The sequence below is a fragment of the Pantherophis guttatus genome, chromosome 4 (genome assembly GCF_059756535.1).
Source record: "Pantherophis guttatus breed Tessera chromosome 4, ASM5975653v1, whole genome shotgun sequence".
Classification (NCBI taxonomy): domain Eukaryota; kingdom Metazoa; phylum Chordata; class Lepidosauria; order Squamata; family Colubridae; genus Pantherophis; species Pantherophis guttatus.
The window spans coordinates 32,610,846-32,626,057 of record NC_142066.1 but is presented as its reverse complement, the minus strand read 5'-3'; the positions used below and the strand labels follow the sequence as shown (position 1 = coordinate 32,626,057).

The window sequence follows — 15,212 nt, the reverse complement described above, 5'->3', positions numbered from 1 at the left end:
GGATAACAGATTGGGCATTCCTGGAATTGCAAAACTAGATATGGGGAAGATGGTATCTATTTTTTCTATTCTTAAACTGAAAAACTCCTGTAAGCTTCAAAACAACCTGACATTCTGTGAAAAAGAGTTTAAAAAAATCAATATTCAAATCTAACTAGGGCCAATATAATCAGGTGATTTAGAACCTGCTTGAGAGGTCAACTAAAGGATAGTTAATGATTTTCCCATTCCAGTTCCATAAATGAACAACAGGGCCAATATATTAAGAAGTCAAGATGGTGTGAAGGAAAATCAAAACGAATTACTTTTCCATTTTTGAACGTGGTCTCTACATCATTTTCTATGCTTAGTTTTAGAGTTGCCAATATATTATTCGGAATTTCGGGTATAAATAGTACCCCCTCTATTTTTCCTATACCTTTTATATGCGTGTCACCTACTCTTACTAGAACTTCATTTTGGTTTGCTACTTTTATGTAATATTCTCTTTCTGTGAAGTTGTTGAGGATTTTTCTATTGTGAGTTGTGTGGCTTGTGGCTCCAGAGTCGATGAGCCATGTGTTGAGTGAATTTTTACTACCATTCTCTGAATTACTCAAAATTTCCACTACCGGTTCTCCAGAACTGGTCAGAACCTGCTGAAACCCACCTCTGATTTAGAGAGTATCAGATGGGGAAAGGGACAGTGTAAATGGTCCATCTGATTGATCCTAAGTTTGCAAGCTTGTAAGTTAAACCTCACTGTTCAGTTTTATGTGGTTGGTACTTTTTTCTACAAACTAATCAGGGATAATAGAAGTAGCAGAAAAACTGAAATAAATTCATTTTCTTCCCACTTGCTTCTTAATGCCAAGAGTATTAAAAGAAAAGGCATACACATAGTTTGGTTTGCTCTTGCTTTCAGCCATCTATTTTATTAAATACAGGGAAAAGCAAGCATGTCAAGTGGTGAGAGACACAGGTTTACAATTGGGTGTGGAATGTCAGGCCACTGTCTGCTAGTAAGTGGACACAGAGATCATCTAGTTGTTCACTTTGAGCCACAGTGAACTGTTCTTTCCAGTCACCAACAGTGCCTGCAGGCAAGGAAATAATGCAGAATATGAAATACAGCAATAATGGTTAACTGATTAGATTGATTAGCAACTTTAATTGCTAATAGCAACTTTAATTTAGCAACTTTAATTGCTAAAGCAGTGGTCCTGTGAAATAGGATGCATAAACACACACGTACATATACACACACACATGGTGAGAGAGACAGTCACACTGTTTTATCTTCTAGTCATTAATCCAAGCATTTTCTAGAGTCTTGTAATACCTGTTAATACGAATTCACTGCTCGGAGTTAACTGTCCTGACATTTGGAATTATATGTAAGAAAGTAAGCATATCTGAGCATGTAGAGATACTTATGCTCACTCTGAAGCAACATCCAACAATAATGATGCATTTAGTATTGAAGATGGCACTTCTGCAGGGGAGTGCCATGGTGGCGCAGCGGTTAGAATGCAGTAATTCAGGCTATTTCTGCTGACTGCTGGTTGCCAGCAGTTTGGCAGTTCAAGTCCCACTGTCTCAAGGTTGACTCAGCCTTCCATCCTTCTGAGGTTGGTAAAATGAGATCCCAGATTGTTGGGGGCAATACACTGACTCTGTAAATCACTTAGTGAGGGCTATAAAGCACTGTGAAGCGGTATATAAATCTAAATGCTATTGCTATTCTATTAATGGCCCTTTTCTAAACATAAACATAGAGTCATTTGTTTTCATTACTGCATTCAACAGAATATGGGGCCAGAATAAAATTCACCTCAATATTACCTTTTCTCATGAATTGAGAGATGTCTTGGTCTAAAAGGAAATTAGGTATGGTGCTGTAATTTGCCATTGGGTTTGCCTTCATGCTCTCAAACTTTGTATGTTGCACAATCTCACCCACAACTGCTCCTGAGAGCTCTGATCCCAGGAATTGGGCAACCTTCTGGATTTCTCCGGCTGGATCCTATGACGTTAGATAGAAAAGTAAGATTGTGAGTAAAATTCTTCAGTTTGTGCAGGATTCAAAGGCTAACTTTAAAATATCATTGCACTTTTTGGGGGGCTCATCTTTAATCACTGCTTGGAATACTGGTTCTAGGCAATCGACAAATCCTAATAAAATCCTAATAGAATAAAAGGATTAAAATCCATCTAAAAATTATAAAACAGTTCTTTTAGGACTGGGAAAAATAAACATCTTAAGTCCTTTCCTAAATTGTAAGTCTCATTTCCAATAGCAAGTTTTGTAGTTTAGGTCTTACCATAAGAAAGATAGAATTAGCTGTTGAGGTCCCCCATATCCTTCATGGCACTTGCAAAAAGTGTCCCACTGAAAATTTAAGAGGGCTAGGAAGACTGTCCAGGCTAGATATTGTAGGAGGGTAGCCACAGTGGTGGGTTGCTCCCGGTTCTGTCCGGTTCTTTAGAACCAGTAGTAAAAGCGGCAGGAGGCTCCACTCACCTGCCCGGACGTCATAATTGATGATCTGTGCATGCAAAGTGAAGCAAGGGCATGCACACGTTCCCATTGTGAACCGGTAGTAAAGATAAGTAGAACCCACCCCTGGGTAGCCATGTTAGTCTATTGTGGTTAAATATCACCGAGAAAATGTAATACTGTCGACGGGCAGGTTTGTGCGCACACATGATGCTTCTGTGCATGCGCAGAAGCATCTGAACAGGTGGGTGGAGCCTTCCACTGCCGCCGCTACCGTAGCAACCCACCACTGATTGTCTAGTATGGGCTGCAGATTATTTAAAATTGTGTGAGTGTGAATTGTGTCAGCTATTTTGTTCTATTTCTGTACTGTAATACATCCTCCCAGGGAATTGATGCGGTTGCTTTGATTTGCTATAATCTCACATCCACACTAACAGAATCTACATATCCAGTTCCTTCCCCTCCTGCCTCACCCCAATCTAAATCTCACCTCAGTCTATCTGGGGAATTCTGGGAGTTGAAGTCCACAATCCTTCCAGTTGTCAAGGTTGAAGAACATTGGGCTAGCCACTCAATGCATCTGATGAAGTAAGCTATAGCTCACAAAAGCTTGCACTTTTATATAAAATATGTTACTTGGAAAATTTGCTATTTTCTGATTTCTCTGATGCTCTAAGTAATCTGGACCTAAATTATGCAAAGTTTCCTACATGATAGAGATTATTTGAATTTATCCTGGAAAGCAACTGCAACTCTTTCAATACCAGAAGCAGTGTGTGTCCTTTTGCTGCCACATTCTGGACCAGTGACAATTTCCAGATGTTTTTAGGGACACACCCCACCCCACCCTAACAAAGATAAAACAGTATTTCAGTCATCTAGATATCTGATAAGCAGTGTAGGTTTTACCAATTGCCCAATCTCAAACCTCTAAGAATAGATGCCACTGGTTTATACAGTAATACCAATTCAAAGAACCTCCTCACCATCAATATAACATGACAATCAGCAATCAGTATGAAATCCAGGAACTACCCTAATTTATCAGAAGGCAAGGAGGGAAGGAGAGAGAGACTGAGAGAGACAGAAAAAGATAGAAACACATGGAGACCAAACATGAGGAAAGAGTATACTTCAGGGCAGAAGTCTCCAAACTTGGCAACTTTAATACTAGTGGACTTCAAATCCCATAATTCCCCTGCTGGCGGAAGAATTCAGAAGTTGAAGTCCACAAGTCTTAAAGTTTGGAGACCCCTGGTCTAGGGCCTAGGGATCCAGTAGGCCTCGGTTAGAATTACATTACTATAAAGAACAAGAAGAAATAGGCTAAAATCAGTCTTGAGGATACTATTTGTTTATGCATCGTACCTATCGTCCAGATTTTGTAATATTAGCTGAAGCCAATCAAATCACTACTGGCACAGAATACCCACATTCTGAGCAGTGGTATTGAGATTGTTTTATTCTTATAAAACAAGGGAAAGGGCCGACAAAGTTAAACTAAAATTTATGAAGAAAAGAGCTCTGAGTTTAAATAACATCCTTACATGAACAATCGCCCTCAGTATCCCCTGTGATTCAGCAAGAAAGAGTAATAAAGCAATTAGAGACACCAATACAGGGATAATGAGAATCAGTGCCTGTGGAATGGTTTATAGCTCCAAAATATATGCAAGTAAGACTACAATTTTATGATTCCTGGGATTGCATTCAAGAGGCTATAAAATTAGCCCCTTAGCACATATGGGAATCTCTCATAAAACTTTAATGTCTTTCCACTTAGCCTCCTTAGAAAGTTCTTAAATACTTAATGTTCTGATTAGAATTCTGATTAGAAGTGTGGTTAGGCCCGGCTAGCCATGCCTGACCACAACTTGTAAGTTTCCTAACAGGAAGCAGCAGGTGAACCTAGGCAAAATCACATCAGATACCTGTACAATTAGCACAGGAGCCACTCAGGGCTGTGTTTTCTGTCCGTTTCTCTTCTCTCTATATACCAATGCCTGTATCTCAAAAGATCCCTCTGTTAAAGTACTGAAATTTGCAGATGATACAACAGTGATTGGTCTCATTTGAGACAACGAATCCAGTAGTAGGTTCCTCTTACCTTTGCTACCGGTTCGCAACTGGGAGCATGTGCGGCGCTTCTGTGCATGCACAGAACCTTCTGCACATGCGCAGAGCGTCCATGATGACATCCAGGTGGGTGGGCGGGCGGAGCCTCCCGTCACCGCCACTACCAGTTTGCCCGAACTGGGGCAAACTGGTAGAAGCCCACCATTGGATGAATCTGAATATAGACAGGAGGTTGAACAACTAGCCTTGTGGTGCAACTGGAATAATCTTGAACTAAACACGCTCAAAACTGTAGAAATGATGATAGATTTTAGGAGAAACCCTCCTATACTACCACCTCTTACAATACTAGACAACACAGTATCAACAATAGAGACCTTCAAGTTTCTAGGTTCTATCATATCTCAAGACTTAAAATGGACAAGTGCTTTTCATCAAAAAAGCACAACAAAGAATGTTCTTTCTGTGCCAACTCAAAGCTCAAACTGCCCAAGGAGCTGCTGATACAGTTCTACAGAGGAATGATTGAGTCTTTCATCTGAACCTCTATAACTATCTGGTTTGGCTCTGAAACCAAACGAGACAGAAACAGACTTCAACGGATAATTAGAACTGTGGAAAAAACAATTGCTATCCACCTGTCTTCCATTGAGGATCTGTATACTGCATGAGTCAAAAAGGGCTGTGAAAATATCTACAGACCCTTCACATCCTGGACATAAATTGTTTCAACTTCTACCCTCAAAACGACGTTATAGAGCATTGCTCACCAGGACAACTAGACATAAGGTCAGTTTTCCCCCCGCATGCCATTATTCTGCTAAACAACTAATCCCCACAACATTGTCAAACTATTTACTAAGACTGTATTACTATTACTCTTCTCATGCTTCTTATTACCTATTTCTTTTCTACTTATGACTATAACCTTGTTGCTTGTATTTTTACAATTTATATTGTTTTATTTAGTTTCCTAGTATGATTTTGATTGCTCATTTAGTATCCTATGACTATCACTAAATGTTGTACCTTATGATTCATGATGAATGTATTTATGACGACTATGATCATAATTATCACTTATATCTTTTATGTACAGTAAGAGTTTATGCACTGAAGACAAATTCTTGTGTGTCCAATCACACTTGGCCAATAAATAATTCTGTTCTGTTCTGTTCTGTTCTGTTCTATTCTACCCTACCCTACCCTACCCTACCCTACCCTACCCTACCCTACCCTACCCTACCCTACTCTACTCTACTCTACTCTACTCTACTCTACTCTACTCTATTCAGCTCCAATAATGAGATATAAAAAGGACGGATTAGGTGCATAGCTGGGATAATTCAAATATTGCTGGGAAGTTGTTGATCTGCCATCAATAATCCACTGAACTGCTACCATGAGCCAGCCAGGGCTTGCTTTATATGTGTCAAAAGATCTGATTTTAGAACTTTCTAAAGGGATTGATGATTTTCTTGTCAGAATTGGTTATAAAGAACAAGGATAAATACCGAGATGTACATATGAGATGGAGTAGGCATAGAGTCCAAAAACAAGTCACCTACCTTCTTTAAGTCTTCATAGAAGATATATAGAATTGGGTGACAATTTTTAGCTTTCCACCAACCTTGAACATGGTCAAACCAGGAGCCCCAGGCAGCTGCAAAAATAAAATAAAATAAAAAGAAATGAGAGGAATTAAATTAATCATACATTTCCTTCCATCTCTTAGTAGAGGTTGATTAATCTGGAGCCCGCTGTGATCCAGCCCCAAACCAATCTCCACCTTCCCTTTTTTTCCTTTTCTTTGTGCCACTATTCTTTTGCTTCTGTTGCTTGTCTCCTATCTCCTTATCCAGCAGTAACATTAGCTGTTTCTCTTTAACTTTTAAAAGAATTGGATATGTGGCCAAGCCCAGCGAAGCTGTAGTCACTTTTGAACTTCTTTGTTTGTCTAGGACAGTGATGGCTAACCTTTTTGCCGTCGCGTGCCAAAAGCGGGGGGAGCATGGGGGGGGCGTCACACATGCGTGTGCCCACAAGCATATGCATGCGCGACAGCCCCCCTGCACTCTCCCTGCTTTTGGCACATGATGGCACAGTGGGTCCAGAAAGCCTGTTTTTCCCCCTTCTCAGGCTCCAGAGGCTTTCTTGAAGCCTGGGGAGGGTGAAAACGGCTTCCCCATCTGGAGGCCCTCTGGAGGCTGGAAATGGCCCGGAAGGCCCGAAAATCAGCTGGCCAGTGCACACATGTGCGCTGGAACTGAGCTAGGGCAACGCTTGGATGCCCACAGATATGGCTCTGCATGCCACCTTGGCACGCGTGCCATAGGTTCACCATCACGGTTCTAGGATCTCTAGGAGAGAAAGGAAAATGTGGAAGGGAAAAGGACTGGACCCCTGATTGTTTTGTAACACACACACACACACACACACACACACACGCATGCATTCTGAACTGGAGGCCCTCCAAACTGGAGGGGAATCATGGATTCCAAAACATTTGTAGGGAATTTACCTGGGGAAGCTGATGATTGGCAGAGAGATAGAAAGTCAATCAAATAGACAGCTGCTTATTTTCAGAATGGGAAGAAAAACATTGAAGGATTTGCAAACTGATACAGAGCACAATTAATTGCATTTTACTGGCATTCTAGCAGGTCCTTCTTCCATAAAAGTGGTTGGAAGTCAAAAATTGGACCCAAGATTCAGGCTCATTCCTCACTATAATCAGATATACTGAATCTGCTGTGGTGCATCTGCTCTACCATTTTCCACCTCTAATATCTACTCACTCTTTCCAGCAACAAATTTCTCCAGAAACTCATCCCAATTTCCAGGCTCTGGCATCAGTTTGCTAATCTGATGAAAGTGGAAATAGGAAACTGCATTGTCCTTGATGTTTCTGGCCACATAAATGATCTGGGGAAATAAAGCATTGAGGATGAAATCCAGGAGTTCTAGCTCCTAAGCTTTTCAATTTCTATGGAAGAGGCAACATCTTCTATTCAACTACAAATCTCAGATGGTATAAACTTCTGGTTTGCATTTCATGACTTTGGTGGTCAAAATACCTTGAGGGGCTTTGTCTAAAAAGCTTTGCTGAAAAAATATGATCACAACATTCCTGCTATGTGCTACAGGGGAAGGAAACAGAATTGGGCCAAACAAGCTTCCTTCCCCCACTCCATCTGCATGGACCAAATGATCTTGCAGATGGGGACAAAACTTTGCCATAACATCATCCGGTTTCAGAAAGGAAGCAACAACTATGAAGCATCTCTTCCCAAGGAAGGCTGCATTAGCAAGCACTCCAGCTGGGCATATTAGCAGTGCTTTGCTTCATTTTGATCGACCTTGTGTCAACCCCACTCCTTCTTTGGGAAAGTTGCCCCCTCCCGAAAATGTAACTGTCATTATAGTTGGGAGGAAGAGGGTGAAGCAAGCACTTGAGGCATGGCAGGAAGGAGGAAAGAGCAGTTTCTTGGTCAGCTCGATTAAATCTCTGGGTTAGAGATTATCATCCCTGATTGCCTAAACTAATAATTAAAGATATAAAATGTCAGTTTACTCCTGTCAGACCTACACTGAGATCTACTGATTGCGGCAAATTTACAAGCTGGCTCATGGGCAAACATTCTCCTTAATTGAACCCATTATGGGCTTTACAAACTTAGCTTGCAGGACTGCACTTTGAACAAAGCACAATTAGATATGGCAGGGATTTTTTTCAACCAGAGTAGAAAATCGTCTGCCTCTGATGCAGCGCATATTACCAGCACTCCTAGATAGCAACTCTTGACAGTGATACAAAATGCCCCAAATTCTAACTGCTCTAGAACTTCCATGAATGAGAATTTTTTTTTCTCCTTATGCCAGAAGAGGGGAAATAAGGCTCCCTTATGAATTGTGGACTTCAACTCCCAGAATTCTTGAGCCAGCATGGCTGGCTCAGGAATTCTAGGAGTTCACAAGTCATAAAAGGACCATCGTTCCCCACCCTTGCCTAATACCATCTCTGTTTCCAAAGCAAAGGGTATTCATGCACATAGCTTCACTTGAAAAGTTGACCCTTAACCCTAGCCTCAAGAATCTCCACTCTCCCAGCTTACAGTTCCTAAACAACATGAGGATCAAGTAAGCCAAAGCAAACCGGGTTTATTCTCTGTTGGGTTGGCTTCCAATCCTAGAGGTTTAGAGTGTGGCAAAGCCCAGTGTATCTTCCAAGGCTTATCCAAGTCCTTTCCTCCCCTCAGGTCAGAATACATCACTCAGGATCCTGACCTTGCAGTTCTGCTCCCAGAAGGAAGGAGGTAGGAGATGAATTGGCAGATGAGTTTTGAGTGTGCGTGGGGAGGGCATAGCCTCTACTTCTTCAAAACCTGAAAAGTTAGAATGGTATCTTCAGCTTTCTGCACTTCCCATTTGTTCACAATCTCTCCAGAGCCAATTGTTTTCCTCACCTGCACGGATGGGTTTGGGGGGGCACATCTCTATGAATGGCATTCGTTCATAGATGGGAGCCCGAGCACATTTCTGAGGATCTCCTCCCTGGTGAATCATGTCTACTATTTCTTGCATCCATGTTGTCCCTGGCAAGGAAAGGGGAAAGGGATACAAGTTATGGAGGCAACCAAGTGGCTCTCATTCTCTCTGGCTGCCCTCCCATTTCTATACCCTTCTGTACCTATATCCTATGTCTTCTTTAATCATACTTACCTGCTTTGGGATATGTGCAAATGAGAAGGTCATCGGGCCGAGCCTTCAAGCCCCATATAGCTTCCCATTGCTCCACTGTGGTCTCAGGTAGAGGAACTCCTTCAAACTCCACCAATTTTAGGCGTTTGATAGATGCAGGATCCATAGCTTCTATTCTCTTCTGAACGTCCATCTTCTGATGGGACAAGGGAAAATATTAATTTTAGCCCCACCACCAGCTTCAGACTTCAACCCTAACCCTTGATCTGTTCTTTTAGGTGCCATCAGTTGGTGCTACAGTCATAGAACCTACCAACTCTGAACTTATCTCCCAGGCAGTTTGATGTCCTTCTTTGACTTGAACATTCTGCCTCTCGTCCTGAAGTGATCTGTGGGTGTGCCGGCAGGAATGCAGGGCGTGTGCTTCTTCTCACACAATGTTTAAGCCAGAGTTTTCCAATGAGGTTGCTGACTCTAAAGGAGTTAAACCTGTCATGGGTCTGAGTGAGCCTCTTCTGGGCTTCTTCTGTGTTGCAATTTGAAATATATATCTTAAATATTCTCGTTTTTTTTTTCCATTTGGATGACATGCCTACCTTGGATTAAGAGGACAGTCGTAAGCATTTTATTCTGAAATACATGGCATGGTTTCCAGAACTGCAGATGTAATGTTTTCTGAAGCAAGATCTGATTTGGGGCTGAAGTCCAGGGCTCTGCTTGCCCCTCCCTCCTCCGCCCCAAATGCCATAGAGCTGCAATCTAAGAGTTGTCAATTGAGCCGCACAGTTTTGGATGAACACCAGATAGCAGGAAAGCAATATGGAAAATTGTCTTTCCTGCCATAAAGTGGCTATCCAGATTTTTGCAGGGCAGATCTGGTAGCCTATGCCATTTTGCCCCTTTCCTGTCATATTATTTATTTATTTATTTATTTATTTTATTTTATTTGTCAACAAGTACAAGGAAACAAGTAACAGTATAGTCATAGACATGGACACATGAAAAAAAAATGGCACAAATAAAAGGATATAAATTGGCAAAACATAGCCATAAATACAGAATGATTACATATAAATGGGGACAGTAGGACAGGGATGGTAGGCATGCTGGTGCATTTATGCACACCCCCTCAGGGACCTCTTAAGAAACATGAAAGGTCCACGGTAGACAGTTTAAGGTAAAAGGTATAGGGATTAGAGAGACTAACAACAGGATCAGGTAGAGTGTTCCAGACATTTACTACTCTATTGCAGAAGTCATATTTCCTACAATCAAGATTAGAGCGAATTACATTGAGTTTGAATCTATTGGTAGCCCTTGTGTTATTACGGTTGAAATTAAAGTACTCATTTACAGGTAGGACTTTTTGGTAAATAATGTTAGGAACTAAGCATAGGTCAGAACGTAGATGACATAGTTTGAGGCTATCCAGATCTAAAATTTCATGCCTGGTGGGATAGGGAATTTTATTTTGAGCAGAAGATTTGAGTACTCTTCTAGTAAAATATCTCTGGACCCTTTCTAATGTATTGATGTCTGAAATACAGTGAGGATTCCAGGCAGGTGAACAGTATTCAAGTATAGGTCTAGCAAAGGTTTTATATGCCTTAGTTTGAAGTATAGCATTACCAGAGAGAAAACTTCATAAAATAAGATTGACAACTCTTAATGCCTTTTTTGCAATGATGTTACAGTGAGCTCTGGGACTTAGATCTTTTGAGGTGAGTACTCCTAGGTCCTTGACAGAGTGAGGGTCATCTATGAGATCATTTCCAGCCAGCAAATATTTGATGTTCTTATTTCTATAGCCAATAGAGTGCAGGACTGAGTATTTGTTAGCAGAGATTTGAAGTTGCCAATTGTTTGATCATTCAGATACATAGGTTAGGTCATTTTGAAGGGTAGTAGAGTTGTCTGTGGGGTTGAATAGTTTAACATCATCAGCAAAGAGGACACAGCTGCTTATAATTTGATCACAAAGGTCATTGGTATAAAGCAGAAAGAGTGTTGGATCTAGAACGCTGCCTTGGGGAACACCGCTGTTTACAGGTGCAGGATTTGATAGGGTGCTGCCTATTTTGACCACTTGTTGCCTGTTTGACAGGAACGCAGCTATCCAATTATGGATATATATCCTTGCTGCATCACCTTTTAGGTTTATAAAACAAGGGAAGGGGAAAGGGAAAAGGGGGAAGGGAAGGGAAGGGAAGGGAAGGGAAGGGAAGGGAAGGGAAGGAAAGGAAAGGAAAGGAAAGGAAAGGAAAGGAAAGGAAAGGAAAGGAAAGGAAAGGAAAGAAGGAAATGAAATCCCTGTCAGTTCTTACCTCAAATACCTTTGATTTTTTTCCCCCTTCCTAGTGTTCCTCCCGCAAGTGCAGGGTTCACTTTTTTCTTTCCCAATCAACTGATCGTCAATCTATCGCAACAGGAATTGACTGAGTGGCTTGTTGTCCAAGTCTGACATTGTGCACTGAGAGAGAGACTGATTGACCCAAAATTACCCAACCGCTTTTCATGCCTGAAGTGGGACTAGAACATAGAATCTTCTGGTTTCTAATCTGGAGCCTTGACCTTTGGTCATGTAATTTATAGCCGTCAGTCATAAAGTTCTAAGTCCTATGACGATTTGGTTTCTGTTAACTTGAACCAGAATACAAGTTTGCTCCAAACATTTAGCAGACTATTAAAAACAAATCCTAGAATGGGACTTTATTATAAATGAAGAAGCAAAAACATCCCTAACTCTGTCAGGGCAGGCCACTGGTATTTAAAAATAAGAGCAAACCCCACTCCCTCCTAGCACTGATGATGTTATCTAGTTTTATTTATTTATTGAATTAATATTGCCGCCTATTCGACCATGGTGACTCAAGATGGCTTACAGAATAAAAGACCACATTTAAAACAATAAAAACTAACAAAAAGAATCAAATAAATTAATATAGTACAATATAACAAAATCACCCTCCACCTCCCACCCACCTACCCTCCTCGGTGACACAAGCCATTTAATGGGCTCCATCCCGCTCTGGGTTCCCCAGGCCCTCTGGCAGAACTTCAGGGCCTTCCAGAAGAGTATTAGAGTGGGGGGCATTCTAATCTCTGGGGGAATGATGATCCAGAGAGAGGAAGCCACCTCGGGGATGGGATCCACAACATTTCCTGCTTCCCCACTCTGATGTGTTGGGTAGATGTGACTGGCAAGACACAGTCCCTCAGATAACCTGGTCCCAAGCCATGAAGGGCTTTAAAGGTGACAACCAGCACCTTGAATTGCACCCGGAAGCAAATCGGCACCTAATGCAGCCTTCAGAGGAGAGGTAATACATGTGCACACTGGGATCTGCACAAAACCATGTGGGCCGCTGCATTTTGCACCAGCTGGAGCTTTTGGATGCTTTTCAAGGGCAGCCCCATGAAGAGCACATTGCAATAGTCAGATGGGAAGTGACTAGGGCATGAGTGACTGTGAGTAGGGAAAGTTGGTCCAGGAAAGGACATAACTGGTGCACAACCCCCAGTTGCGCAAAGGCCCTCCTGGCCACAACCGCCACCTGCTCTTCAAGCAAGAGTTGTGGTCCAAGAAAACCTCTAGATTATGCACAGGGTCTGTTTGGGGCAGTGCCACCCCATCCAAGACCAAAGGTGGTAGTTCTTCCTGAGCCAACGAACCCCAAACCCAGAGCCACTCGGTCTTGTAAGGGTTTAGTTTCAACCCGTTGCTCCCCATCCAGCCCCTAACAGCCTCCAGGCACTGCGAAAGGGAGGACACGGCATCATTTAACTCACCACAGGCCGAGACATACAGTTGAGTATCATCAGGATATTGGGGATATCTCAGTCCATTGTGACAGATGATCTCACCCAGCGGCTTCATATAAACGTTGAACAGGAACGGAGAGAGTACCGAGCCCTGCGGAACCCTGTAAAGCAGTGGGCGAGGGCTGGATCTCTCACCTCCTATCAACAATGACTGAGAGCGGCCACAGAGGAAGGAAGTGAACCAGGATAGCACAAGGCCTCCCACTCCCATCCCCCAAAGCTGCCCCAGGAAAATACCATGGTTGATGGTATCGAAAGCCACCGAGAGCTTAGAGCACGTAGAGCAAGAATGGATGCACTACCCCCATCCCGCTCCCACCAGAGATCATCCAAAAGTGCGACCAATGCCATTTCTGTCCCAAATCGAAGCCTGAATCCTGACTGGTAGGAGTCAAGATAATCCATTTCATCCAGAAACCTCTGGAGCTGCCGCGCGACCACCGTCTCAACAACCTTCTCCAAAAAGGGAAGATTGGAGACAGGTCAAAAATTATCCAACTGGGTGGAGTCCAGCAATGGCTTTTTTTTTTTTTATTGAAAAAGTTTTCAATTACAAATTTTTCCCCCTTTCCCCCCCCTCCTCCCTAACCCCCCCTCACCACCCCATCCCCCCTGTGACTTCTTCAAAATAAAAACCTAATACATAACAGATTATATAATATTTTACCATCCCCTTACTCTCCCCTCCAAATACTGACCCTTACTTCTAGTGATATTATTAATATTATTACTTCCCCCTCTTACCAAACACTTCAAAATAACATTCTATTATAACACTATATGATAACTTCTGATTTAACACAGTAATATTATTATAACTCCCAATTTATCAATAGTCTGCCCTTTTTTTTCCCCCTCCTTAAAATGCTGGGGCACTTCCGCCTCCTGTAGGGAAGCATTAATCACTGCGACAGTCCACCCACCTGTCACCTCCTGGGAAGCTTTCACAAGCCAGGACCAGTGGTGAAATGCATTTTTTTTTGCTACCGGTTCTGTGGGCGTGGCTTGGTGGGTGTGGCTTGGTGGGGGTCATGTGACTGGGTGAGTGTGGCCAACTTTTGTTTTTGTTTTTTCTTTTTAAAGCATTTTGTACTACCTATTCGCCCGAACTGGTAGTAAAAAAATGCTTTAAAAAAGTTAAAAAAAAAAAGATTCCGACCATCGCACGGTACAGCTGTGATCGTCGGAACCGTTTTTTAAATTTTTAAAGCATTTTTTTACTACCAGTTTGTCCGAACCAGAGCGAACCGCTAGCATTTCACCCCTGGTCAGAAGGGACATGGGTCTAAAACATAGCTGTGATTGCACGCATAATCCCTAGTACCCTGTCCACTTCCTTGGGAGCAAAAGGGTCAAACTTTTCCCAGATAACAGGGCGAGAACCTGCCTCGGGCTTCCACCAGACCAGCAACCACACTGGCATCTAACTGGAAACAAAGTCGAGCGATTTTGTCTTCCAAAAAATCCGCAAATTCCTCAGCGCGCCTTTTCCAGGTGGACCTCAATCACCTCCTTCCCCAGGAGGAGGAGGCTCACCTTAAAGAGGGTCGCTGGGCGATTATCTGCAGACGCAATTAATGTGGAGAAGTATTTAACAACAAAAAGTTTGGTAATGAAATGTCTGCAAGAAAACCATCAAGCTCAAGAAAGCACCAAGGACCCCATAGTTCCACCCTGAGCTTCAAATATTTTCTTCTATAGTAACTCACAGACAGCTTACCAGCAGACTAGTGGACAGGTTAAAGTATGATCATGGGGGAGCCCAGACTTCTATCAGGTGGGAGGCGGTGCGCATGACTTACCAAGGAAACCTGTAACTCGCCAAGGCAAGCCTTCCCTGAAGGCCTCCCCATTGACCTTGCTTACGGAAAGCCAGCAGAGAAGGTGTCAAATGGCAATTGGGTGACTGCAGGACTCCAACCAAGTCAGTTGCCAAATGCCCAGATTGTGATTATGAGACCAAGTGGGTGCTCGCACAGCTGAACTTTGAGGAAGGTGAGAAGTACCACATTTTTCAGCAGCTGTTGTGACTTCAAAAGGTCACTGAATAAATGGTTGTTAAATGAATGTTTGTTTAGTTAGGAGGGCCAACAGTTGGAGATTAATTTAATAAGATTTGTGGATAATGGCG

The 15,212-nt window shown here is 42.4% G+C and overlaps 2 protein-coding genes and 1 pseudogene across 5 annotated transcripts in view; 1 reads left to right on the top strand and 2 right to left on the bottom strand.

Moving 5' to 3' along the window:
* The window catches only part of LOC117669164 (sulfotransferase 1C1-like), a 41,345-nt gene that overhangs the window by 4,149 nt on the left and 21,984 nt on the right, over positions 1-15,212 (top strand). For 2 of the 4 annotated variants that reach the window (XM_034423400.3, XM_087891899.1), the window contains exon 2: positions 8,818-8,874. The exons of the other annotated variants lie outside the window; for them this stretch is intronic. The gene's annotated coding sequence lies outside the window, so the exon portion shown is untranslated. The remainder of the gene's footprint in view (positions 1-8,817; positions 8,875-15,212) is intronic. 4 annotated transcript variants of the gene reach the window in all.
* Positions 883-9,929, bottom strand: LOC117669165 (sulfotransferase 1C2-like). The gene is made up of 8 exons (XM_034423403.3): positions 9,573-9,929; positions 9,281-9,455; positions 9,025-9,153; positions 8,846-8,943; positions 7,357-7,483; positions 6,127-6,221; positions 1,825-2,005; positions 883-1,076 (listed from the first exon to the last, which is right to left on the bottom strand). The coding sequence occupies exons 2-8, from the start codon at positions 9,450-9,452 to the stop codon at positions 964-966; spliced, it is 915 nt and encodes a 304-aa protein (XP_034279294.1). The 5' UTR covers positions 9,453-9,455; positions 9,573-9,929; the 3' UTR covers positions 883-963.
* Positions 10,389-14,504, bottom strand: LOC148113953 (uncharacterized; annotated as a pseudogene).

What these genes read in the sequence shown, in the direction of transcription:
- LOC117669165 (XM_034423403.3), bottom strand. Translation starts at nt 9,452, where the DNA reads ATGGACGTTCAGAAGAGAATAGAAGCTATGGATCCTGCATCTATCAAA. An exon ending in CCCCAAACCCATCCGTGCAG is followed by an intron (nt 8,944 to 9,024) that starts GTGAGGAAAACA and finishes CTAACTTTTCAG; the next exon opens with GTTTTGAAGAAGTAGAGGCT. An exon ending in TCTGGGAGCAGAACTGCAAG is followed by an intron (nt 7,484 to 8,845) that starts GTCAGGATCCTG and finishes TTATTTCCCCAG; the next exon opens with ATCATTTATGTGGCCAGAAA.